The 24,899-nt window shown below is 53.7% G+C and overlaps 1 protein-coding gene and 1 long non-coding RNA gene across 5 annotated transcripts in view; both read right to left on the bottom strand.

The window, feature by feature from the left end:
- EIPR1 (EARP complex and GARP complex interacting protein 1) overlaps positions 1 to 24,899 on the bottom strand; it is a 380,793-nt gene that overhangs the window by 286,067 nt on the left and 69,827 nt on the right. For all 4 annotated transcript variants that reach the window (XR_013759163.1, XM_079110627.1, XM_079110625.1 and 1 more), the window contains one exon: positions 3,631 to 3,730. Coding sequence is in view for 3 of the 4 variants with exons in the window: in XM_079110627.1 (XP_078966753.1) it covers positions 3,631 to 3,730 (100 nt within the window). In the remaining variant the exon portion in view is untranslated. The remainder of the gene's footprint in view (positions 1 to 3,630; positions 3,731 to 24,899) is intronic.
- On the bottom strand, positions 19,518 to 23,768 carry LOC306644078. Its single transcript, XR_013759164.1, has 3 exons — positions 23,642 to 23,768; positions 23,465 to 23,602; positions 19,518 to 23,411 (listed from the first exon to the last, which is right to left on the bottom strand). It is a non-coding gene; the product is annotated as an uncharacterized lncRNA (long non-coding RNA).

The raw sequence follows: 24,899 nt of genomic DNA, 5'->3' as shown, positions 1-24,899 counted from the left end.
CAAGAGACACGGCCGAGGCTCCTGGCCCAGAAGGAGTGATATGGGGTCCCCCAAGGCCCTGCAGAGGAAGCCGTGAGGCCAGGACCTGGCGAGAGGACTCCTGACCATGAACACAACGCTCCGACCTGCACCCTCTCCAAGTCCACGCCGCACACTCGAAGAGTCTCAGGGCAAACGCCCAGGGTGCCGAGCCTGGCACAGACTGGGCACAAGGGAGAACTACCAGGAGCACAGCATGTGCCCACAGTGGTTCCTGAGAACTGGCTTGTCAAGGCAGAGGACCCTGCACGCCAGCTGAGCAGGTGACTGCCACCACCCCTTGCTGGAGGGGTGGGGAGGAGCGGCAGCACGGGGTGCCCATGCAGTGCCTCCCAGGTGCCTGAACCACATGGCACAAGTGGCTCTCCCACAAACAGCTGTGGCCAGCCACCCCGAGGCCCTTCCACCCTCAGGGCCTGAGAAAGTCAAGTCAAGCGTGATGTACTCTCCACAGTGACCAGCTAAGGCATGACCTGGACAGTGTCTGACAGCTGGGCAAAGGCAACTCCAGGAAAGGATTTCCTAACAAAGCAACGCACAGAGAAGCCAGCTTTCTCTTCACTGGTGCTGTGGAAGACTGGAGGTGAGGGGTGGAACTGCGGCAGTCACCTCACACCATGACAACAGATGGCAGTGACGTGCACATGGCACAGGAGAAGCAGCGAAGCCCCACTGGCACTGCCGAGAGGACCGAGTAGCCCTGGAGCCTGTCACCTCCACGCCTCTCGCCACGTCAGAGTGGAACACGGTTTCTCATGGGTGCAGCCCAGTGCATCCCAACTGCTGACTTGCACCCTCCTTCCCGTCTCAGGCTGGGGACTTGGCTCTGTGACTCCTGCGTGGTGGAGACACGACCAGGCAAGGCGGCACACCTTGAGGGCCCAGGCAGAGCGTGGCAGGGCTCCCCAATGTCTCCGCTGATGCCGCCGCCAGGACCCAGGAGGCTCCAAGGACGCTGCGTTTCCTGGGGCGAGGGACATGGGAGGGCGACGCCATCCTCTGGGCACAGAGTGTGCAGCACGCTGGTCTGAAGGAGGTGGTAGGACAGGGTTCACTGGAGGGCCCCCAGGGCCTGTTGCACCTCAGACACCAAAGAAAAGAGGAAGAGGACCTGGCAAGAGCTGGGTCACATGGAGGAGGCAGGCTGCAAGGCTCCCACTCAGAGCCAGAGGTGGGTCCTCCAGGACCACGGCCCCGGTCGCTGGAGTACAGCGCAGCCCACTGGCTGACGGGACGCACGGGACCCTGGAGCTGGGGTCGCCACGCACCAAGGGCATCGCCCCAGGAGACGCATGCAGCCCTAAGGAGCCAACCAGCCGCGGGCCGGGGAGGACTCCCGGGGCCCCAGAGACTCAGAAATGAAGGCAAATGCCCTCTGAAGCCTTTGGGCAGAGGAGCGCTGGCCACTGGAGGCGGCCGGCACCCACGGCTGCTGCTCTGGGCCGTCTTCGTGCTTGAGGCCTCCGAGTGCAGGAGGAGGCGCGGGGAGGTCTGCTCTTGGCTCTGCCACCTGGACAGGAGCCTTCTGCGTCCATGGCTGCTGATGGCTGCAGGAGCCTGGAGACAAAGGGCACCAACGGAACGGGCGGGGGACCCTCTGCCTTCGTCGGGGTCCACAGACCCCACAGGCCCTCCCACTCCAGGGCCTCCCCTGGGTTCTGCTAATGATTACAAATGGCAAGGACTCTCCAATTTAATTGGGAAGGTAATGATGCAGTGAGCATAAGATTAGATTCCCCGCAGAAGGCAATATCCTCAGACAATGAAGAAGGGGAAGCGGGCGTGAGGAGCAGAGATCGATGGACGGCCTCTGTATTAAACACCACGGTGGAGGGTCACCAAGGGGTATCGACAGGACTGCTGACAGCACGGAAAGAAGGAAGAGAAAACCAAATTGATCTCTGCAGAAAATAATCGCCCTGCCCTGAAATCCAGCAGAGACAACTGGACGTGAAGCCCTGGTGCCCCACTCAGGCACTGGGGTGCTCGCCCAGCTACACCTGGCGCTTTGCCACCAGACACACCCTCACCCCAGGTCACCCCAAAGCCCCCTGCAAGCCTGGTATTCTCCCCCTGAAAGCGGAGAGACCTCGGGCACACCTGCAACCACCATGTCTCTAGGAGGTGGGAGGGCACAAGCATGCCTCTACCCTGGACCTGCCACGTCCTCAGGGCCGACCTTGGGCACGAAGCCACCGTTGAGCTTCCTGCTGTCCCTGAATGCCCATGTAGAACGTGGATTCTAGTACGCACAGTGGAGACACAGGTACACGTTCAGTGTTCCAGGTCAACAGACCAGCTCTGCATTTCACGTTGAAGGCTGTGACCACCAGAGTTCTTGAACTTTAACAAGCCACTTCGTATTTTAAAAGCACGACCGAGTTGCATGCCAGGTAGTGATGATGACAAATCATCACCTATGTTACCTCTTGCCCAGAGGGTGGGAGAGGAGTTGTTACACAGGAAGGCACCAGGAGGGGAAAGAGCCATGTTGCAGCACAGGACGGACAAACACGAGACGGGCCTGGCTGAGGTCCACCAGCAGGCCTGTCCTCCACTCCCTGCGGCCTGTGCAGACCTCGGGCCCGGAGTGCCCACAACACCATGAGGTCTACCGCTTCAGGTTTCCTGGCTTTTCTTTTTCTAAAGTGATTATTTTGATATCAACACATGCACTGATACTACAAATGCATGTAAAAAATACATTTTTTCTTTTTTTTGAGGGGTGGGGGGCACTGGAGATTGAACTCAGGGGCCCTCGACCGAGCCACATCCCCAGCCCTATTTTGTATTTTATTCAAAGACAGGGTCTCACTGAGTTTCTCAGAGCCTTGTTTTTACTGAGGCCAACTTTGAACTCGTAATCCTCCTATCTCAGCCTCCTGAGCCGCTGGGATTACAGGTGTGCACCACCTTGCCCAGGTTTAAAAATGCATTTTGAAAGAGAAAATTTTCAGCAACTAAATATGGAAAACCATATATGATGTTTACTCTAGGAGACAAAACAGTCAAAATGAACACGTAAAAGCAAAACCGGTTCCCAAAGTGGTACGAGTCATTTTTACAGCTCACACAAACACGGAGAAAGCTGGGCCAACACCTTCAGACCGAGTCGCACAACGTTCCTTCATGAAGGTGTTTTAACCATTACACGTGCGCCTGCTCGGGGCAGCCCAGGATGCGCCACACCAACAGGTTGGGCAGAGGCTCTCCGTTCTCCTCCAAAGACCCGTGAAGGGAAGGGCGGGTGGGACTGGGAAAGACTGTGGAATGACCGGACACACTTTCCTATGTTCACATATGAACACACAGCCAGCGTGACCACACCACGCACAACCACAAGAACGCATGCTAACCGGGATACGTCAGAGTCCACGCGTGTGTAAGATGTCAAAATGCGTTCTGTCATGTGTATCTAAAAGGCAAAGGGGCCTATCGCTTAGCTCTTTGACTGATGACTCCATCCATTCATTCATCACCTCATAATCAATGTCGAGATTCTAGACAGTGAATTGAGAAGCAGAGGCTGAGTTCAGCCTCGAGTCCCAGTTCCAAGAACACAGAGAACAAGCTGCTGCTGCATTTGCTTACCACAGCCTGGCTGGAGCTCTCCTGCAGGTCCCAGAGCAGGATGTGGTTATCGGCCAGGGAAATGACCTTCTTCCCATCTCCCATCGGCTCCCAGGTGACACTAGAAGGAGAAGCACCACGTTAATGTGGACACTGAGACACCCAGACGTGCAGCTCGGAGCGAGCTCATCCCTGCCCATGGTTACCACAAGGCACCATGGGAGGCCTCCCGTGGCAGACACTGGCAGCTTCACTTCGGGGCACTGGACTGTGTGCCCCCAAACTTGCATGCTGAAGCGCTGGCCCCCGGTGTGATGGTATTTGGAGGTGGGCCCTTGGAAGGTGGTCAGGCTCGAGGTCATGAGGATGGGCCCTCTCAGGCAGGAGCGGATCGGAGTCCTCATGAGGAAAGACACCAGAGAGATTCTGTCCTGTCTCTCCCTGCCAGGAGAGGACACAGCGAGACAGGACTGTCAGCAAACCAGAAGGACAGCCTGCCAAGAACTGAACTGGCCAGCACTTGAGGCTGGACTTCCAGACCCTGGAACCATGAAAGGCAACCGTCTGGTGTATCCACAGCAGCCATACCAACTCGAGTCCCCACCAAGTGTCCACCAGTGGCTAAGGAATGTGAGGAATGGGCCTGACCAGGTGAGTGGGCAGCACTGTGAGGATCCCAAGGAGAAGCTGATGAGACAGGGCACCCGCACTTTGCAGGCAGAGGCAAAGTCCTAAGGGACAGGAGGCAGAACTGAATGCCGAGGGGGCAGGGATTGCAGCCCACCCAGGTCCAGGGTCTGCGCTGCCTGTGAAGCAGGGTGTCTGAGCAGACAGAGCTGGTTTCCCACATGCGGCAGCCTCACCCACCCTGACCAGCACGAGCCATGTTTGAACAGTACACAAAGGGCCCCCAACCATCTCTCCGTGGTAAAAGCCATAAAGGGATCACAAACTTTTCAACTTTGTCATAAATATGGACTTGGTCTTCCTGGAAGGAATTCTGACAGAGTGCTCACAAGGAAGAGAATTTTGTTCCACGCACGCTGGGCTGTGAGGAGCGAGGATGTCAACAGCGCCCCCCACGATGGCCTGGGGGCTCCCTCAGAGCACCCTGTAGCCACTGTCCAGCCAGCAGAAGCTCCTCCTCCCAACACAGTTCAGAAGCCCCTCTCCGTCAGAGCTGTGGGGACATGAGCTCCACACCAGGCAGAGCTACTGTGGCTACCAGCAGCAGTGAAGAGCTGCCATATCCAGGGAACAAGCAGCAGGCTGGGAGGGACGCTGAGGGACCTGGCTCCCAGGGTGCTCCTGCCCAGCAAGGGGACCGTGTGCTGCTCTGAAGGTGCTCCTTCAAGCAGACAACAACAGCGGCTCTCCTGGTGGACAGAGGATGGAAGGGGCAGCCCCCGGGCCTGCCCTGGCCCCCAGAAACGGGGGCCCGTGGTCAACTTCTTCCACACAGCCAGGCAATGAAGTGGCCCGACTGACCAGCTGCTCTCCACAGCCTGCACCTCAGGCACACCCGTCCACATGGACTGGAGCCACAAAGCCAAGACCGTGACCTCAACTTCATTCCCAGAGCTCGAGAGCTGGAGAGCCCTCGCCGGTTCACAGGGTTGGGTGGGAGGAGCCAAGTCACCCGCAGCCCCGACAGGCAAAGGGCCAGCACCCAGCCCTACCACCCTTCCCACAGACCAGGTTCCCCTCGAACCCTGGCCACCTTCCTTGGTGCACAAACGCTTGGTCAAGGTTTCCCCAGTAGAGTTAAAGCTTTCTGGAGCAGACAGTTTATTAACCTGCATTCCCCCCACGATCTGGGGGTGTGGTGCTTAACTAAGACTTGCAGGAGTTCTAAGGGCGCAGAATTCTAGGGCAGAGTGGCGAGGCTGCGTGAAGAACCTCAGACCTGGAAGCAGCCAGAAGCTTGGGTGAGGACCAGGCTGCACCCGCTTCCCTGCGCCGGGCCCAGGCCCCCAGCCCTGCTGCCTAGCATCTGCTGCCAACCAGTGCCCTAGCCTGGGCCCAGAAGACCCTGTGGCCCTCTCATGCCCACCAGGTGCACAGTGACCCAACTGCAAGTCCAGAGGGCCCAGAGTAGGAATGAGACGAGAGGGCAGGGTTCACACAGTGGGGCGGGGACACCGCAGCCACAAAGCTGATGGTCGAAGGCCAGGTCGGGGAGGAAGCAAACAGCAATGAAAGCACCCATCACTGGGGCAACCGCACTGGACTTCAGCCGTGGTAGCACACTACCTTCAGGCAAGGCCAGAATCTGAGGGACACTCAGCAAGCTCTAGCTAAAAAAGAGTGGAAAGTTTCCAAATAAGTGATTTTTTTTAACGTTGGATATTTAATTTCAGAAAACCTCAGTGATTGAGAAAATGCAGAGCAAACCTACCCAACTATAATTTGTCAAATAATAATTAAAAATAAAAAATTCAAAAAGGGACCTTTCAGATTGTAGGTAGCTAAGTTTTAAATATAGTTGCTTTCAATAAAACTTGAGAATTAGCCTCATGTAAAGCAGTACAGATAGATGGACATTACATTCTTCTGCAGATTAAGGGGGACTCTCAGGGACTCTGTGAAGCAAACCAGATAACAAGTTAGCAGAATTTAGTGGCAGATATTCGGAAACTCAGCACCAGGAACAGGCTCCACACAGCACATCACCGAGCACCGGCTGGAGGCAGAGGTTCCCAGGCCCCACCACCCACAGAGCCATGGAGGCTGTCGTGGTTACCCACCACGCACCCAGGAAGAACTCCGACTGGCACTCCCACTTCACGGCCCCTCTGAGCACCCCTGGTCAGGTACACAGGCAACATGGCGGCACACACTGGAGCACCTCCAGGGAGTGAGTACATGGGCACCTGATGGCCTTGTAAGTCACAGAGCACTCACAGCAAGTCAGCTGTGCACACACGCTGGACCCAGTCCATCCAGTGAGTCCGCTGAACACCAAGACATGGCCCTGGAACATTCTGGAGTGTTCACAGCAAGTCAGGGCACATATGGCCTGGTAGGTCCCTCAGTATCTTTAGTCATGTACCAAACCACTCTTGGACATGCTGAGACGCCTATTTCCTGTCCTCAGGCATGGATGGTCAGTGCCAAGTGCCCTGAAAACTTGTCTCCCACATCCCTCACTTCTGCTGAGCAAGATGTGCACACCGTGAACACCAGATCCAAAGCCACAGAGTCAGACCGAGGCACGCACCATGCTCCACCTAACCCTCAGCACAGGACGCAGGGAAGAGCAGCCTGTCTCCAGGGGTGTCCCTCCTGTGAACATGGCCACAGCAACAGCACCTCTTCCCAAGTGACAATGGGCACCTGGGTCTAGAAGGTTCCGGGAAAGGCACTTTCTCAGGAGCCCATGCCCAGCTCCACTCCCATCTCCTCACACACAGACCTGTGCCTGCCGATGTGTGGCCAAGGCAGACACTTCTCTGAGAAAAAGCTAATATTTTCAGTAGCATTATCAGAAGGAATCAAAGTGAATTTCAAGTGGCTGTAGGAGCGATTTTTTATATCTGAAAAAGGAAAGCTAAATCTTAACTTGAAAAGAAGCAAAATGAGCTTAGAGAGCACAGGAGATAGAGCTGATTTGCTTTAGAAAAAGCTTGGTTTCCTGTTCTGGCCATGAAAGTTTGAAGACATGCTTCATCTCCTCCATTGCCGCTTGTGTGCTGAAGGTGACACTGAGTACGAGGGGCCGGAGGGTGGCTGCTACGAAAGTGGCAAAGGGAGGCCATGTGGCATCGCAGGCTGGCCTGGAAGGGACAGCAAGACCTCTTCCTGCTGAAGGTTCACAACCCTGGCCCACAAGCAAGGCTGGCGGCTGCTAGGAAAACAGTCGCGAGGGCCTGACCTTCACAGACTGGCAACAGGAGACGCCCTCCACAGGCCCCCGGAGGGAGACCAACAGGGAAGCACCAAAAGAAAGCTAGAAGAGCCGAGCCGAGTGCAGGCGCTTCCCACGACCTCCGTGACCTGACGGGAAAGGCTAGCACTGCTGCAGTCCCAGGACCCACACTGGGACAGGCAGGTCACCTCCAGCAGAAGAGCGAGCTTGTACGCAGGGGAGAGAGGGGCTCTGGGAGGCAGCGCCGTCCCAACTCACCCTTCCCAGGCACGGGGTGGGCTGTGACTGCACTTCCTCCACGGGCTGTCCTGACTTCACAGCAGGAACTATCCCTTGTCCTCAGTGGCTGCGGCACTGCCCCTCACACTGGTCATCTCTCAGTTCTCTACAGGCACTGACCACATGCTCTCTGGTACACACAGGCACCCAGCAGAATCTGGGGCAGAGAGCACTTTGCAAATGTGCTGAGAAGGACGGGGAGAGTCCGTTATTCTTCTCTGGCCCAGCGCACCTTAATACATGAAGAATAAAACTGAAAGAGACTGTTTATCGGCACAACTCAGTCAAGATGCATCCATTCATTCAGGAGGCTGAGACAGGATGCCTGCAGGTTCAAGGCCAGACTCAGCAACTTAGCAAGAACATAAGCAAATTAGTATGAGCCAGTCTCAAAAATAAAAAGGACTGGGGATGTAGTTCAGTAGTAAAGCAACCTGGGTTCAACACCCTGCACCCCCCAAAAAAAGAAGACCAGTGTGCTTCCGAGGGTCTGCCCCTCAGGACCAAGTGCCTTTTGTGAGGAGGCGAGCTGTGGAGGCGGTTCCTGGGGAAGCTGCAGCAGACAAGTGAAGCATGCTGAGCCCAGGACCAGGCCTCTGCACGCTCCCGGCCCCTCCTCTGTGCCTGCCCACTTCCATTCCTGGGGATGGACCTGTGAGGCAGCCTGGAGGCCGTCCCCCTGTGTGCCCACAAGCCCCTTGGACTGGATGTACCGTGTTCACCATGAACTCCAAACAGCCCTCAGAGGCCTCAGCCACCTCCCGCCCGCTGCCCACACTGTCATGGACCAAGACTCCGGAATAAGTTTTTATATCTGTATCATCCTTAAGTGCTATGGGTAAGACAAAGAAAGCTTGCTGAATTCGCTCTTCCTGGCTGATTTGTCACCTTTGCCTCAACCTAACCTCACAAACTGGCCGTGAGGCTTCATTCTGTTCCAAACCTTGGCTGCTGTAAAGAGTCGGGCGACGGTGTGGAGCTGTGGCGATATCTCAGTGACTGACTCAATTCCTCAGAATGCCCACCGAATGCCGCTGCGGGTGAGGGCAGCTATTTTTAACTTTGTGAGAAGCTTCAAACTGTTCTCACCAGCAGTGTACAGGGCTCCCTGCACACCCTGCCACCTCCTCGCCCCGTGCGCTGGCAGTGGCCCTCTCAGCAGGTGTCCAGAGTGTCTCCTGCACTTGCTCTGCATCTCCTCATACCTAGCCAACAAAGTCCATTTGTAGACTTACTCTGGAAAAAATATCTTTTTAGATCCTTTGCCTATTTTTTTTATCTGTTCTAAGATTGTTTGATCAGATTCTTCTGTTCTGTGTTCTCTGGAGCCCCGTGGCTCCTTGCACTGCTGGACTGATGACCACTTGTCAGGTCATGCGGACAGGGGACCACGTTCTCTGTCCTGCAGGGGCCTCTGTGTGTCTTTGGCTGCTCCCTGCTAAGTGGGAGCTTTCTAAATGGGCGCGGTCCCCCTTGCTTACTTTTGCTTGTGTTACCTGTGCTTCTGTGTCTCAACCAAAATATGATCATCGTGACCAACGCTGAGAAGCTTTTGTTTTCTTCTGGAGTTTCAGACTCTAGGGCGTTACGCCTGATCTGTAGATCCACTCCAAGTTCGCTTCTGTGACGGTGCAAGATGCCCTTTCTCCAGCGGACATCCAGCATTCCCAGCTATCCACTGAAGTCATGGTCATTCTGGCCTGGTGGGTCACTGGCACCTTGCACGAAGCGTGTTCCGCCACCTGGATGTTGAACTGCTGGGCTTCCTCTTGTGCACCACTGATCCGGGTGCACCACTGATTCAAGGCCGTACCACCCTGTTCTGATTATCACAGCTTTGTAATACCATCGGAAACCAGGAAATGTGGTGTCTCCAGCTTCGCCCTCCTCTCTCAAGATCGCCTTAGCTTATTCAGGTCTTTTGGAAGTTCATATGAATTTTAGGATGCTCTTCTCTTTCTTTAAAAAATGTCATCAAGATTTTCATACAAATTGTATTGAATGTACAGATCATTCTAGTTAAAATGGACATTTTAACGATACTGATTCTTCCAATTCGTGAACACGGCTTACCCTTCCCTTGTGTGCCTGCTCCGACTTCTTTCATGGAAGTCTTCAGTTTTCAGAGTACAGGCTTTCACATACTTCATAAAATTCATTCCTAAAGATTTTATTCTTTGAGTTGTTATAAATGGGAAAGCCTTTTAATTTCTTTTGGTGCCATGTGTTATACGTAGAGAAGTACAGATGATTTTTGTATGTTGGTTTTGTATCCTGTACCTGATACCTCAGAGGAACAAAGGATCGCAGGAGGCCACCATGAACAAGGTATGAAAGCGAACTGAAGAACCTAGAAGACGTGGATCAACTCCTAGAAACATACAGTCTACTGAGACTGACTCATGAATTGTTTACCAGTTCCAGCTTTATTTTTTTAAGTAGTGATTTCAGGGCCTTTTCTATACAGGATCATGTCATCTACAAGCAGGACGTCAAGCCTCCCTCTCTTGCCTGCCTGCTCTGGCCAGGGCCTCAATGCTGTGTTGAATGGCAGTGGCTAGAGCGGGTATCCTGGTCTTGCTCCTGATCCTGGAGGAAAGGTCTAGCTTCCCAGCAGTACGGGTTAAGTGTGTGCTTGCCATCTGTGGTCTTGACTGTGCTGAAGTACGCCATTTCTCCACCTCTTTTGTGGAGCGTTATTATGAAAGGAAGTTGAACCTAGCCAAATGCATTTTCTGATCTACTGAGAGGATCATGATGTACATTTGTTGGTTTATATATATGAACCACTCTTGCATCCCAGGCATAGCACACCCTAGTCACATGGTGCATGATCCTCAGAATATGCTATTGAACTTGGTTTACATCAGGATTTGCATGGATGCTTGTGCACCTGCAGTTTCTTCTCTGCTGTGTCTCTATCCTACTCTGGCACCACAGTAGGACTGGCCTCATGAACTTTCCTTTGCATGTTTGGGAAGTAACCAATGGAGTCTTTCAGTCCTGAGCTTCTCGCTGTCAGGAGATTTCTGACGATGACTTCATCTCCTTACTTGCTGATTTGTTCAGATTCCCCGTTTCTTCATGATTCCGACTTGGGAGGTCATATGTCTCTAGGAATTGATCTATGTCTTCTAGGCACCCAAAGATCTGCTTGCTTGTGGCTGTTCATGGTGGTCTCTTACCCTCTGATGATCTGTGGTATCAGTTGTAATGTCTGCTGTTTATTTGAATGTTCCCTCTTCTTAACCTAGCTAAAAGCTTTCCAACTTTGTGTCATTTGTTTTCTCATTCTATTTACTTCCTGCCCTCTGCTAACTTCGGGCTTGATTTGTTCTTCGTTTTCTAGTCCTTGGATGCGCAGAGCTAGGTAGTTTATTTGTGCTCTTTCTTCTCTTTTAATGCAGCATTCATTCTCATAAGTCTCCTTCTCAAAACTGCAGTGCAGTGCCCCCTGAAAGTTGGTCCACTGCCATCTCTCAAGGCAGTCATTTCCCTTGTTAACACTGGACATTTTCAGGGATTTTAGCACGTTGCTGGAATCAACCTTGGAGTGTTTCACTGCGTGGTGCTGTTAAAGGGGCTCCGGCACAGAGATGGGCACTCCAGTCCTGGACAGCCGTGGGCCCTGTTTCCCCAGGCTAACAGCAGTGAGGTGCTCTCTTCCTTCATGGAGTCCACTTTAGGAAAGCTTGGTCTGCAACCCTGATGACCGTGCCTTCACCCCTTCTGCTCCTGTAGATCTTCTGGCTACCACTTGCCATTCTGCCTCTTCAGTGAGCTTGAAACCACGATCACTCATGTCTAGCAAGTCCTGCTAACGAAACGACAAACAGTCCTCAAGGGCACCGAAGGCGTCTCCTCTGAGTGAAGGACGAGAAGCTGCCTGGCTCCTTGAAACCTCATTTCAACCTCAGAGTCGTTTCACACCCTGCAAATGTGAAGTCACAGTCACACATCGAAAGGGTGAAACTTGAGCTATCCACGTCCCTTCGTGCCTGCCCACTCGGCACGAGGTACAAGTTGCAATGCTTTCCAGGGCTTCCCAACGGGCACTGGTGTGCAGGCATCACTGCAGTTATGACCTACAGAACTGTCCTGCAACGTGCTGCTTTTACTTCCAGGGTATCCTGCACAATCCTCCCTGTCAGACAGACACACTGCTTTCCACGGCCACATGGAGGTCCACCCTGTAGACTTTCAGAATGTTTAAACCCAGTTCCCTAGCACATGGCATTGCAGCCGTCCCCAGTTTTCACACAACAGATTCACAGGGTAAAGCAATGAGCATCCAGAGATGAACTTCCTGGCACACCTTAGGGTCAGTTCTTGGCACTACAATCAAAAGACAGATGTAGTCTGTCTTCTAACAAGGTGCACCCCAACCCTGCATCCTCGCTGACCTTGCTTTCGGCCACAAACTGCACCTTTCTGGAAAGAGATCCCCATCTGCACCTGCATTTCCTCCACAGTTACAGAATATGTACATCCTGTCCAACATGTACTGGATGCTTCTAACTCTTCTGCAAGCACTTGTTCACTTACAATGTCTAGTGATGTCCTGTTCTTCCTCCACGTGCCCTTCAGGGAAACCCCAGCAAGCAAACACCTGAATGGGTAAAGAATCACAGCGCTAGAGAAATCACCAGCTTTTCATCTAGAACTTAATCCAATCTGCTTAACTGGAAAAAGAATCCTAAAAATTAGTCACTATAATATTAAATGAAATACATCATAGTCCAAGAAACATCAAAAACCCCAAAGTTGGGAGTCAATGTTTCTAGCACCCTAAATAGTGTCGGAAAACTTTTTATAAAGAACTAAAGGAAAAGTAGTTTAGGTTTGATGGGTCAAGTGAGGCTTCTGGACCTGCATGGCTCTATCGCTGCAGCGCAAAAGCAGCCACAGGCAACACGCGACCAGACACGCAACCAGATGTCAGTCGCGTGATCAGTGAAACTTCACTCACAAAAGCAGCAGAGGGCTGGGTTAGGCCTGAGGCCACGCCTGGGGGGGGGAGGGGGACTGTATTTTGCTACAGTGTTTAAAATAAAATAAGGCAGGAATGCAGGGTGCTTCAAGTTTTCAGAATGACTCATACCAAGAAAACACCCAGTACTTCATAAACCTAAACATTGAAATGAAAGTGCTTGGGCTGCTTCTGCCCCACACAGGTGGCTGTATCAGTCTTCCCGCTAAAAGTGCCAGCATGGAGCCCTAAGCAGGCAGGCAGGGAGGCTCCACTGCACCGAGGACGATGCGGAAGGGACAGAGTGTCAGGGTCCCGGCAGCCAGAGCTCCGTGGTGCAAATCCCGACATGGGAGTTCAGCGGCCAGGGCCAGAGGGCCAGAAGGCAACACAGAAAGTCAGCCGCCAGCTCGTCCTGGACCTCGACCACGCCTCGTCCCAGTCGCTGTGCAGCGAGTGCTCGTGCACTGGGTCATCCGTGGAGGCCCTCGCCAGGCCACAGGGGCTCCTGGGCTTCTGTGACCTCTTCCCCACTCTGCCCTTGGCTGGAAGACTGTGCCTGGCTGCCCGGGGTGTGGGATCCTGTGCTTCCACAGAAGAGAAACGCCTCCTTCCAAAGACAGCACAGACCGCGGGTCGGCCAGGCCTGCACCGAGTCCTCGATCCTCTCCTCCAGATGCTGACATTCTGGGACAGGAGCTTGGATCCTCGTGGAAACAGCTTTCCTTCCCAGAAGTCATGCGTGAAGAATTTCAGCCAAGTAATGCTTAAGCAAGTGAAGCACGTGCATGTTTCCAGCGGCAGCTGAGAGATCCGAAGGCCTGACACAGCTCTCAGATCACAACTCCCGGGAAAGCCACACAAGAAAGGAGAGAGAAAATGGGAGATCTCCCATGACCACTTGCCTCTCACCCTCTCTCCAAAGATGTAAAAGGCACAGAGTGTTCCAACTACTTAGCAGGCAGCTTGCTGTGCAGTCACAGGCCTGCTTCAGCTCCTCGCTCTTTGCCACTCAGGCCAGCCTGGGCCTGGAGATCAGCCTGCTCCTGGGTGCATGTCAGCAGCCGCTCCAAGTCACTGAGGTGTGCTTTGCAAATGCTTGTGTGGCTACTCTGGGTGACCAGCAGGCAGCCCCCCATCGGCCTTCCCTGACAGCAGTGCCCAGCAGCAGCAGCCCTTAGGGTCTGTCCCTTCAAATCTGAGTTACGGCAGAACTTACTTTAAGTAAAGACTTGACACATGTACCTCAAAAGGCAGTATTTTAAAAGGTCATAGCATGATTCTAGTGAGCAAAATGACGACAGTCCTTTCCACTGGGCAGGACCTCCTGCCTTTCATCAGAGCTCCGGTTGGTGTTGACCCATCAGGAAGGCTGAGCCTTTACACCCCGGTCACCTGGCTCCTGCAGCCTTGGCTCCACAGGGGACCTGGACGTGCAGAGTGACTCTCCTTCTGGCAAGACCCTCGGTCAGGGGAAGACGGTGCGCCCTGCAACGGGGCTGACAGCCCTGGCATCCGGCACGCTTGCGGCTTCCAGAGGCGCCTCCACACAACACCCAGGCTCTGAGCCACCCTCCCAAAGCAGGACGACCTGACCCAGGCCACTCAGCCAGTCGGGCACCCTGTCCCTCACATTCTCGGTTCCTCCTACACCTGTTCTGCAATCTCAGGACATGTTGCAAATGTCCCTGTTCCTCAGAGGAACTAAAAAGAGACTTTCCTAGAATGTCCCTTGGTGTGTGTCCCTGGATCACTCGCCCGCGACAGCGGGGACCTGACACTGGAGCCGTCAGCACGGTGTGCAGTGACTCCTATTGCGGAGAGGCTAGAGGAAGCCCCCTGAGCACGTGATACACCTCGAAGTGCCAAGAGAACTGTCCTCCACAAGAAGACTAGGACAAGCCAAGGAGGCAGGGAAAGGGTATCAAGGCAGGACTCTAGGCTGGGGGTGTTCTAAGGACCTGGCAAGGTGGCATTGTTGGTGAGTCAGGACCACACCCTAGTCCTGTCCTCTGACTACCTTGCCCTGGCCAGGAACGTGACAAAGGTTGAGACCAAAGGGCTGCAAAAGCTTAGCCCAGGGGACAACTGAACACAAGATGGGACAGATCTCTGAGCAACACCAAGGAATGGGCTGCAAAAGGCATCTGGGGTGACCGCAGTGCCTGGTGCAGGGCACCCCAGCCACAAGACAGAGGGGCATGGCTGCATGCCTGGCCAGTCCCGAATTGCGCTGGGGCAACCAGAGGCAGCACTCGAGGGCCTGCTCGGGTGGCCTGCACTAGGCTGGATGGCATTCTACACTGTGCCTGGAGCCCAGGAGAGGAACCCCACCCCCTCCTTACGTGCCAGGGGCAAAACAGACATGGGAAGCTGAGCAGCTGCCCCTAATCAAGTGGCTAGAATTGGCAGAGCTGAGTCAAACCATGTGCTGACTCTGTTGCAGGTCCTACCGGGTTCACGTTCAGCAAGTTAGCGGGCCTCCTCCTAGCCACTGCACAAGCACCACAGGACTCGGTCCACCAGCCGCCACGTCTCCACTGCACAAGAACCAGGGGACTCAGCCCACCAGCCTCCACACTTCCACTACACAGGAACTATAGGGACTCAGCCTCCTGGCCTCCATTCTCCACTGAACAAGAACCACAGGACTCAGCCCACCTGCCTCCACTAACCACTACACGAGAACTAATCCCTTGGTTGGATAGAAGCCAGGATGCGGCTCTGGGATGGTGCCATCTGCAAGGGCCACAGCCAGGCTGCTGCTCCTTCACAAGGACATATGCAAGAATACCTGAGAGGTGACTCGATCAAGCAACCCACGTCCACCGACGAGAAGGTGAGGAAGAACCTTCCAGAAAATAACAAATTACTAACCTAACAGTATTTAACTTTTCAGCATTCAGGGATTTTTTAAAAATACTGTTTTGTTGTAGATGGACTCAATACCTCCATATTATTTACGTGTGGTGCTCCACCGAGCCACCACAACCGCAGCCCATTCGGGTATTTTTAACAACGTAACACATGCAACTGCAGACAACGCACTGCGGCGTGGAAGAGGGGCACGTGAGGTAGCCAGCCACACCTGCCTCGCCTCCTGAATCCCAGCCACTCTGTGGCTGAATTCCGCCCTTTCTCCTGGGGACACAGCAGTAAGCCAGCACTATAGGTCTGTGACAGCCCAGCGAGCCAACGCTGAGAGCAGGCCGAGAGCAGAGCCCACAGCAGGTGCTCAGCAGCTTAGTGCACCACTGGGTCCGTGCTTGTGCAGCCCTCCTGGGCATCTGGGAGGCTCGGGACAGGGACACTGCTGGATCACATGGAAGGGGCAGCAGGGGCAGGCTTGCAAGATGTCTCCTGATGCACAACAGCTTCCGCTGCAGTGCAGCAGCAGCTCTCTACAAACCGTGCCAGCGCCTTTAAAGTTGTCAGGAACATTCAAAGGGCCCCTCCTGAGCACACAAAAAATTCCAGGGAGACTTACTTTAAGGAGAAAATCTCCAGGAGAGATCAGACGCTCAGCTCTTCCTGTTATGAAAAGCATCGAAACTCAGTTGAATTTTGCTGAGCCCCCTACCCGCCACCAGGCTAGGGCCTGAATCAGTGTCGCCTTCTACAGGTCCTGGGTCCTCCTCTGCTGTTCTTCCATCTGAGGAAGGCAGAGCGCCACCTGTGGTCCCCAGGGACTGGAAAACGGTCCCGAGCTCTGGAGCTCCAGTCACATGCACAGGCCCTTCACTCTGGGAGCCCACAGTTCTGGGTCCCGCCGGAGACGCAGCTTGAACGGTTTTGCTTTTAAGGCTGATACACGACAGGGCGCTCCAGCCCTGCTCTCCCCTCCAGACAGCACGATGGCACGCGAGGGTCAGGCCCCCAGCTAAGGCCTGGACTCAGAGCTCCACGCCCACAGGCCCACCACGCATGTCCTGAAGAAGGTGCCCCACGCTGGCAGACTGCCTCCTCCAGAGGAGGTACCAGGACGGCAGCCAAGGCTGAGCAACTGCAGGCCATGAACCAAGGCCGGTGCACCTTTTGCTTCTGAGGATTCATGGCCGAGACTCTGCATTCCACGAATTTAAAGTGAAACCTTATGCAGGTGTCAGGAGTCAATCTTGGCACATCGATCTGGATGATCCAGAGATACCAAGAGCCAAAAAAAAGCCAGGGATGCGGGTTAGTGGTAGAGCATTTGCCTAGCACATGGGAGGCCAGGGTTCCATGCCCAGCACCCAAGAGGGATAGGGAAGGAAAAGGGGAAAGCAAAAAATAAGGACTTGAGAGAACATCTATCACGTCCCTAACAGTTTGCTAATTTGTTTTTGAAAGAACTAGATGAAGAAGGCGACCGACCAAATGGGCGGATAAGAGAGCACATGGGTTTTTCCTGCTAGGACTGGTCCAGAGTGGACTCCTCACAGACTCTGGTGGGAGAAGGCCTGTGGGTATTCCACAAGGAAAAGCCCTGAAATCCAAGAGGCAACACGAAATCTAGGACGAGACACAGCCCAGCTTCCTGTTGCTGCCAGCACACCTGCCGTCCTGGAAGGCGCCCACAAGGCAGCACAAGGGCCAGACATCACGGGACCCTTCTGGTGACAGGTCCCCTCAACAGTGTCAGCAGACCTCAGCCTTACAGGTGAGCCCGAGGACTTCACATTTTAAGGTCTCTGAGAAAAGCAAACAACCCTACACACACAGAAGACAGAGTAAACAAGGCCTACTTTAAACAAAGGAAGTATGATTACAGAATCTTCCAGTACAATCAGAAGGCCCAGGTTCATTGTCTTTGGAAAACCACCATTCCTGCAGTTGGTGAGTAAGGGTCAGATGCATGGTGGACAGCACTCTGTGCCTGCACGCACTCATCCTGATGGGGCCGCTGCTGGGGATGACCATGCTTCCTGCCTCGCCTGGTGCTCCGACTCTGCCCTGTGGCCCCACTGCCCAAGGTGTAGACCCTCAGGCCAGGCCTCCAGTTTAATGGCGAGAAGTCACCTGGCTTCTGCCACCTCCTACTTTCAGGTTTGGCTTTTATCCTACAACACGTATTCACACGAGACAGGCCGTACGCGAGCGGCAAGGTTACTGTGCTCTTCTGCAGAAGACGGAAGACTGCAACCCCAGCCAGAGCCGGCAGATCCGCCCTCAGAAAGAGCATCTGAAAGGTGCTTCTGCAGAGCTGTGCCATGAAGAAACGCCAGCTATTCCAGGGGGCTGATGGCTGAGGGGACCACCCTGGGAGAGCTGCTTTACTGTACACTTCATTATTCATCCACGGCTGTTTCGTTGGAAAATGGCTGCTTTATTTTATAGGCAGCAATCCTATAATCATTCCTGTTTGCAACATGCCTTGCAATAGCTGGGGTATGCAAAGAGTAATAAAAAAGAAACTCCATTTTATCACGGACCATCACCACGAAACCAGAGCTATAAACACGGGGAAATAACCTAGAGTTTCTGCCACTCTTGCTACTCCAAACCAAGAAGTTTATTTCTTTGTTCATTAAAATCATCCACTTTTCTACTTTATCACACTCTACCAGTGAACAAGAGGTCACATGACAATATTAACAAGTCGGGAAGGAAGAAGCTTGTCCCTGATGTAAGCAGGCCACGCCCTTCACCATGGGGGACAGAGAAGTGCAGGAGGGCTGCCCTGTGAACACCCTGCACAGCAAAACGAGCAAACCACACGCAGGCCCCTGGAGGCAGTGAACAGGGCACCACAGCAGGCTTCCCTCCTCCATCACGGGGCCCAGAAGGATGTGCACCGCCCTGGGCTTCAGCACTGGGAGAGGTAGCAGGAGAGACACTGAGCAGCTCTCCCGGAGGCCAGTGTCGATCGATTCCCCACAGCGCTCAGGATGGAAGGGGGTGCCAGGGCGTCCCAAAGAGAGACCACAACTGTGAGGCGGTGGAGTCACTGCCCCGCCACTCGGGGCCGGCCACACGCTGCCAGCACACGAGGGTTTAGAGTGCGCTGCCTGTTCCTGCGCATCCCACAGTCTTAAGTTTACTATCACGCTGACAAAAGGAAGATCTTTTTTTAAATTTTTTTTCGTTGTCAATGGACTTTATTTACACGTGGTGCAGAGAATCAAACCCAGTGCCTCACACGTGCTAGGTAAGCACTTTACCACTGAGCCACAACCCCAGCCCCAAAAGGAAGATCTTGAGAAACATGTCTGCGTGATGGCAATTCAGTCACTGGTTAGGCACCAAACGTTGAAGACCCCTAAGAAAAGAATGTAACAAATTACTTCCTCAATTCACAAAATTCCCTCTTAAAACTTACAGATTTGGCATTGTGGTTCATGTCTTTCTGCTCAAAAATCTGCGACAAGCAGAAAGTGGCTTTTCACAAGAGCCACAGGAGTGCACAAGAAACGAGTCAGCCATGAAGGTGACACAGTCTGTTCCATTTGCACGAGGACAATATTTTCACATGGTGGCACAAGGGACACTTGCAGGGACAGACGCACCTCCACAGGCTGCTTGGCGACTCGTCTGACCTAGAAACCAGGCGATGGGTAATTGAAAAGTCATGCTGCTTGCCATCTGACCAGGACAAACGTCCAGCTCCACTGACCACACCCCTCACGTCCAGTCAGAGAGCAGAGGGCAGGCGCGGGTGTGGGGAGGCAAGAGGCTGTGGTCAGACACCTTCTCCTCCGTAGCGGCTGGGGACGCTAGTCAGCCTTAGAACACCCTGGAGCTCACCCAGCGGGCTCACAGAGAAGCACTCCAGAACTCGGAAACCCAAGCAAAGAGAGGCCTGGGGGCTGAGAGTGGACAAAGAAGACCCCTGCAGACCTGCGTCTGCTGGGAAAGTTCCAGGGGTCTGGCACAGTCCTCCTGGGGTGGACATGGTGAGGACAGAGAGCACGGCTCCATGCTGGCGCCTCGGTGGTCCTGACCCTCTGCCCCAGAAAGGAGTGGACAGAGCAGAGCTGACGGGAAAGGTCGTTTTATTAAGTGGAATGCACAGCCAGCCTGGCCACCCACAAGCACCCGACCTCCGCGACCTCAGCTTTCTCCCACAGAGGGAGGCAGGCCTCCTGGGGGGCACGCCCTCTCACAGCAGGCCTGCTGAGACCTGGCCAGAGACAGAGGCCCACCTGGCACTCTCCTGGCTTTCAAGGACACGTTTAGCACATCCACGCATTCGTGTCCATGGGTCTCCTCAGCAAATCCAAAGGTAGGCTTAAAGACACTACCTAAAATCCAAATTGTTAAATAAGAAGCTCTTCCATTTTATTCTAGTTCTTCTGGTCCCATACCTGTTTCTTACACCTCAAGTTTTTCACAAATAGAACTTTAAAAACTTAGGCCCCCCGTGCAGGGAACGCTGCCCTCCTGAGGGGCTCCAGGGCTCGTTCTCCTGTGCACGCACGAGGACACGGTGCACAGGGGCCATCCCAGCACCGAGCAGAGGGACTCAGTCGAGGCCTGAACCGAACTTCCAGCCTCCAGAACCCACGGCTGTGAACTCCATTGTTTAAAAGCCACCCAGTCTATGGCAGTTTGTCACAGCAGCCTGCACGGATCAAGACAGCTTCTCGGCTTTCCCCCTGGGTTCACTGGTGGGCCGCTCTGCTGAAATGTGCAGACACCCACTCAGTTCACAAGAGGATCGACTGAGACGCACTTCTGAGCCATACTACTTAATGAAAACTTGAACTAAAATCCTAACGAGAGTATTAATTTCTCTTTGATATGAATAATTACCTATACTTTCTGCACTGTTTCTTCAAATTTTTGTACTCTGGATCTTCCTAGAATGAGCTGAGTCTATACACTGCATATTACCAAGTATTCCCTCCCAACTGTCCCCTTTTTAATACCTCACTTTAGTTACCTGGGACAAGGGAGACTACGATGCCCAGTCCCACTTAACAATGGAGACTTCAAGAAAGCTTCAAGGAAGGCATTCTGATATTTTCCCCAAACACCATAAGATGGTGGTTCTCCTGCACAAACTAAGGGCTGTCAGGCAAAATCCCGGGCTTCCTGTGAAAGTTGATGCCAGCATTAATAACAAGCTGGTGAACAGGGAAGCAGCTCCTAGGTGGCGGTTTTTAAAACCCTGCAATTAGGTATGCCCCGGTCTGGTGTGACTAGCCAGCAAGGATCTTGTAAAAACTCGATCACACTTTCAGGATGACACTACCGTCAATGGCAACGGCAATCATAGCACAGGCTCTGGGAAAATGTCAGACATTTTCTTATCCTCAAAGGCAACTTCTGCAAGATATTGAGGATAACTGTCAATTTGCTCTTTGTAACATTTAACCAGAGCCAATTTCCACTCTTCTGTCGCACTGAGCTAAAAAGAAGAAAAGTGAAGAGGCAACCTCCTGTCTGGTGGGCCCACATGTGGCTTCTCTCCCCTCCTCAGTCTCAGCGCTCAGGCCGGGGCCCTCTCCTCACACACACTGCCTGCCTGGCACTGCGGTGTGACATTTACTGCATCTGCACAGCAGGGCTTCCGCCACGCCACTGGCTAAGGAGGCCAGGCTGGCTGGCCACTGTGCAGTGCCACAGGACGTTGATGCCCCCAGAGAAACATGCCACACTAGCACAGCTTGCTTAACTCCTCTCACCCCCAGCTCACAGTGGCAGGAGCTAGGGAGTGGCAGCTGACCGTCCTTAAATTTACCCCCATCTTTCAAAAGTTGCTGACAACTGACTTTAGTAACTTCTCCTTTAAAGGAGATTTTCATCTTTCCAGAAACAAGCCGATTTGTGTGACTGCTCTTGACACTCCACTTGGGGACGGTACCCAACAGGACCATGCCTGCACTTCCATTGTTTTGACTTTGCTTCCACTCGCCAGCAGGAAGCGTTCATCTGCAGGTGAGGCACAGGCTCCTGAGCAGCTGGAGGGCCTCTTGATCATCAAAGAAGATGGAGACCACACAGTCACCCTGTTGTAGCTGGTCAGCCCTGGAAGCCACAGTGATGAGGAAGCATTGTGCAGTCTCTCAGAAATAATTGCCACCTCCCCTCTTAGCTGCAATTTCAGGAAACCTCCCCTTTACCTGGGCTCACTGGCATAAACCTCAGTGGCAGGTAGGAAGTGCCAGGAAGCACAGCAAACGTGGGGGGTCTACAGGCAGCAGCTGGTATGAGCACGTCCACTCTGCATACCGGAAGAAAAGCCTGACATCAGTTTAACGTCTGACCTAAGGAGAGACCCAACTCTGCAGAACAACACACACCACATAGTAAGCACTGTGAAGACATCTTCCTCATCTGCTCCCCAAAAGTGAAGAGGCACAGTCAGCTGCAAGAACAACGCAAGGGTCAACCCTCCTAGCACCAGTCGTTGTCTACGGTAGTGACAAAGCAATCTCTAGTTCTACTCACGTAGCTAGGTCCCAGATTGTTCCAGGAAGAATTTAAGGCAGGTAATATGCCAACCTGAAACATGGGCACGTGGGTGAACTGAAGGTGGTCAGGACATCACCTCACACCACAGAGTGCAAAGTGCCCAGAGCTCCCAGACCCAGGCCCACTCCTGCCAGGGAGCCACCCTCTGCCCACAGACTGCACCCAGGAGGGAGTGCCCAGATGATTCCGGTCCTGTGGTTAAATGCCGAGGCCCTGTCCAGGTAGGCTCCTGTTACCTGCGGCAGCAGACACGGGACCACATCGATGCGAAGGGAGCAGGAAGTGGTAGAAGAGCCTACCACTTCTTTCTGATGCACTGAAGTAAAGCGAGGTGCACTGAGCGTCAAAGAGAGGCATCCCATAAACTTAGGAAACAGTGCTGGCCACCCCACAATCATCCCACTCCAGGAGGAAGCAGGGCCTGAAAGAAAATGGCCAGCCCGTGCTGAGAGCACAAGTGGCCAGATGTCTGAAGGTGGGTGCAGGCCCAGGCCTGGTGTACACTGCCTCTCCCAGAGCAAAGGCACGCTGACCCCAGAGGTGACTTCAGAGTGCATGGGGCAGGCCAGGCACAGTGCTGCCTGCCTAGGAATCCAGCCACCTGGGAGGCTGCAGAGGAGGATCACAAGATTGAGGCCAGCCTAGATGACCCAGTGAGTCCCTGTCTCAAAATAAAAGACGAGAGCTGAGGATGTGTCTCAAAGGCAATACACCCCTGGGTTTGTTTGACAGTAAACCCTCCCCCAAAACCGAAGAGTGCTAAAGAGAAACTCGCTAGAAAACAATGAAGTTTATTATCTTCCAATTAAGCAGCTCCACCAGGAAGCTCAACTTGTTCATATTCACTTTCTGAAAAGGACTTGCTAGAGACCACTGGACAGCCTTGAGACCACTCTGATGAAGAGAAGTTCACATTTCCAGCAACTAAAACAACTTCCAGATCACAGGTGACAATGGCCACAAATGGCTCCTTCCACCCCTTCAGCTGGGAGGCAACTAGGTGTTTCCAGAGTCCTGGGTGGGAATGCCCAGCGCCAGTCCCAAGACCCCGACGCAGAGCGTGCAGGCCCAAGTAGATTCTCTCTGGTCCAGGGCTACAGGGCAGTGGCAGTCCTCTTGACAGGGTCACTGTGGCGAATAAATGCGAAGTCCTGGAAAGGAGTCCGGCTCACAGCAAGAGCTCAGCACTGCGGCTGCTGCTGGGCTCCATCTCTTTTCCATTCCCACAGCTGGAGGACTCCTCTGCGCCCGGCGCTGTCCTTCGTGCTGGGGACGCAGCCTGGAGCCTGCCTCCCTCTGTGCCCAGTGCAGTCCTCAGGCTGGGGACAAGGCCTGGAGCCCACCTTCCTTTGTGCCTGCACTGTCCTTGGTGCTGAGAATGAAGCCTGCGCTCTCTGGCCGGGCACTGTCCTTGGTGCCTGAACCAGCCTCCTGTGTCTGGCGCTGTCCTTGGTGCTGAGAAGACAGCATCGAGCCTGGCCCTCTTGCTAGTGTCCTGAGGACGTAGCCTTGGACCTGACCAAGTTGATACTTCAGAGGAAGCTGGGACCACCCGAGAGAACACTGCACTTGAGTGTGAACAGAAGCAGGAACACCAAGAAGGGATGGTGGCCATGTAGATGAAATCTAGTACGATGCTGGAAGTCACAGGGGTCGGCATGGGTCCTGTAGAGAACATGCAAGCTGAGGGCCAGCATCACAGGCCTTTCGTGGCAGCCGCCGCCGACAATCACTCTGCCGACCCTGCCTGTTGGAGGGCTGAACACGACACAAGAGGAGTCCCAGGTCAGGACTTCATGCTGCTCCAGACACGTGGATGCTGAAATGGCTGAGGACAGGGCCCCGGCACTGTTCCCTTGGTGGGGAGGAAGAGCACACCTCCAGCCTGCAGAGCACACGGCCTGAGGTGGCAGAGACGTGCTGGATGAGCACGGGAATTGTGCACCAGTCCTGCATGCTCTCTGACAGCCAATGACACTGTTCAGGAAATGCTAAGGGCCTCTCCTAGAGCTGCTCAGCATCAATTGATAAGCCCAAAAGGAGAGCACACCCCTGTTCACCCTGTCCAGCCCCCAACAGATCCACCACACTTGTGACTTAAATTTTCAAAACTAAAATTTCTTGTCTAACAAAACCTCGAAATCACTTAAGATTCTTCAAAGATTATCCCTGACTACACCCAGTGCTGGTGAGGACACAGGTTGGTCCTTGTGCACTGAGGAGGACATCGAATATCCTTGGAGACACCCAGTGCTGGTGAGGACAGAGGACAGTCCTTGTGCATTGCAGGGGACACTGAATATCCCTGACCACACCCAGTGCAGGTGAGGACAGAGGCTGGTCCAACCACATGATGGCAAGTCATGGAACATGCAGTCACTCTTGGAAAGAAACACCCTTTCTGAAGAGCCCAAGGTGCTAGGGCTGAGCCAGAGTCACCCTGGAAGAGTGCACAGCAGCGTTCGCTGCAGCTTTACTCACAAGAGCCCGAAGCTGGCAAAACCCCGATGTCCTTCAGCAGGTGATGGTCAGACAGACTGGGGTGATGATACCATGGGAAACTCCTTGGCAACAAAAGGGGACCGGTGTTAACCAAAGCACAACCCTGGGGGATCAAACGAGGCAACTCCAAAGAATTGAGCTTCTGAAAAAGTCACCATCAAGGTTATGCAACACATGGTTTCACTTATATAACCTCCTCAAAAGGACCACTTTAGGGATGGCACACAGGCTAGTGCTTGCAGGCACTGAAGAAGGGAGGTGGCTACAGCCGAAGGA

This window comes from Sciurus vulgaris, assembly GCF_902686455.1.
Source record: "Sciurus vulgaris genome assembly, chromosome: 14".
Classification (NCBI taxonomy): Eukaryota; Metazoa; Chordata; class Mammalia; order Rodentia; family Sciuridae; genus Sciurus; species Sciurus vulgaris.
Note: the sequence above shows the minus strand (reverse complement) of the source record. Positions and strands in the feature narration are given on the sequence as shown.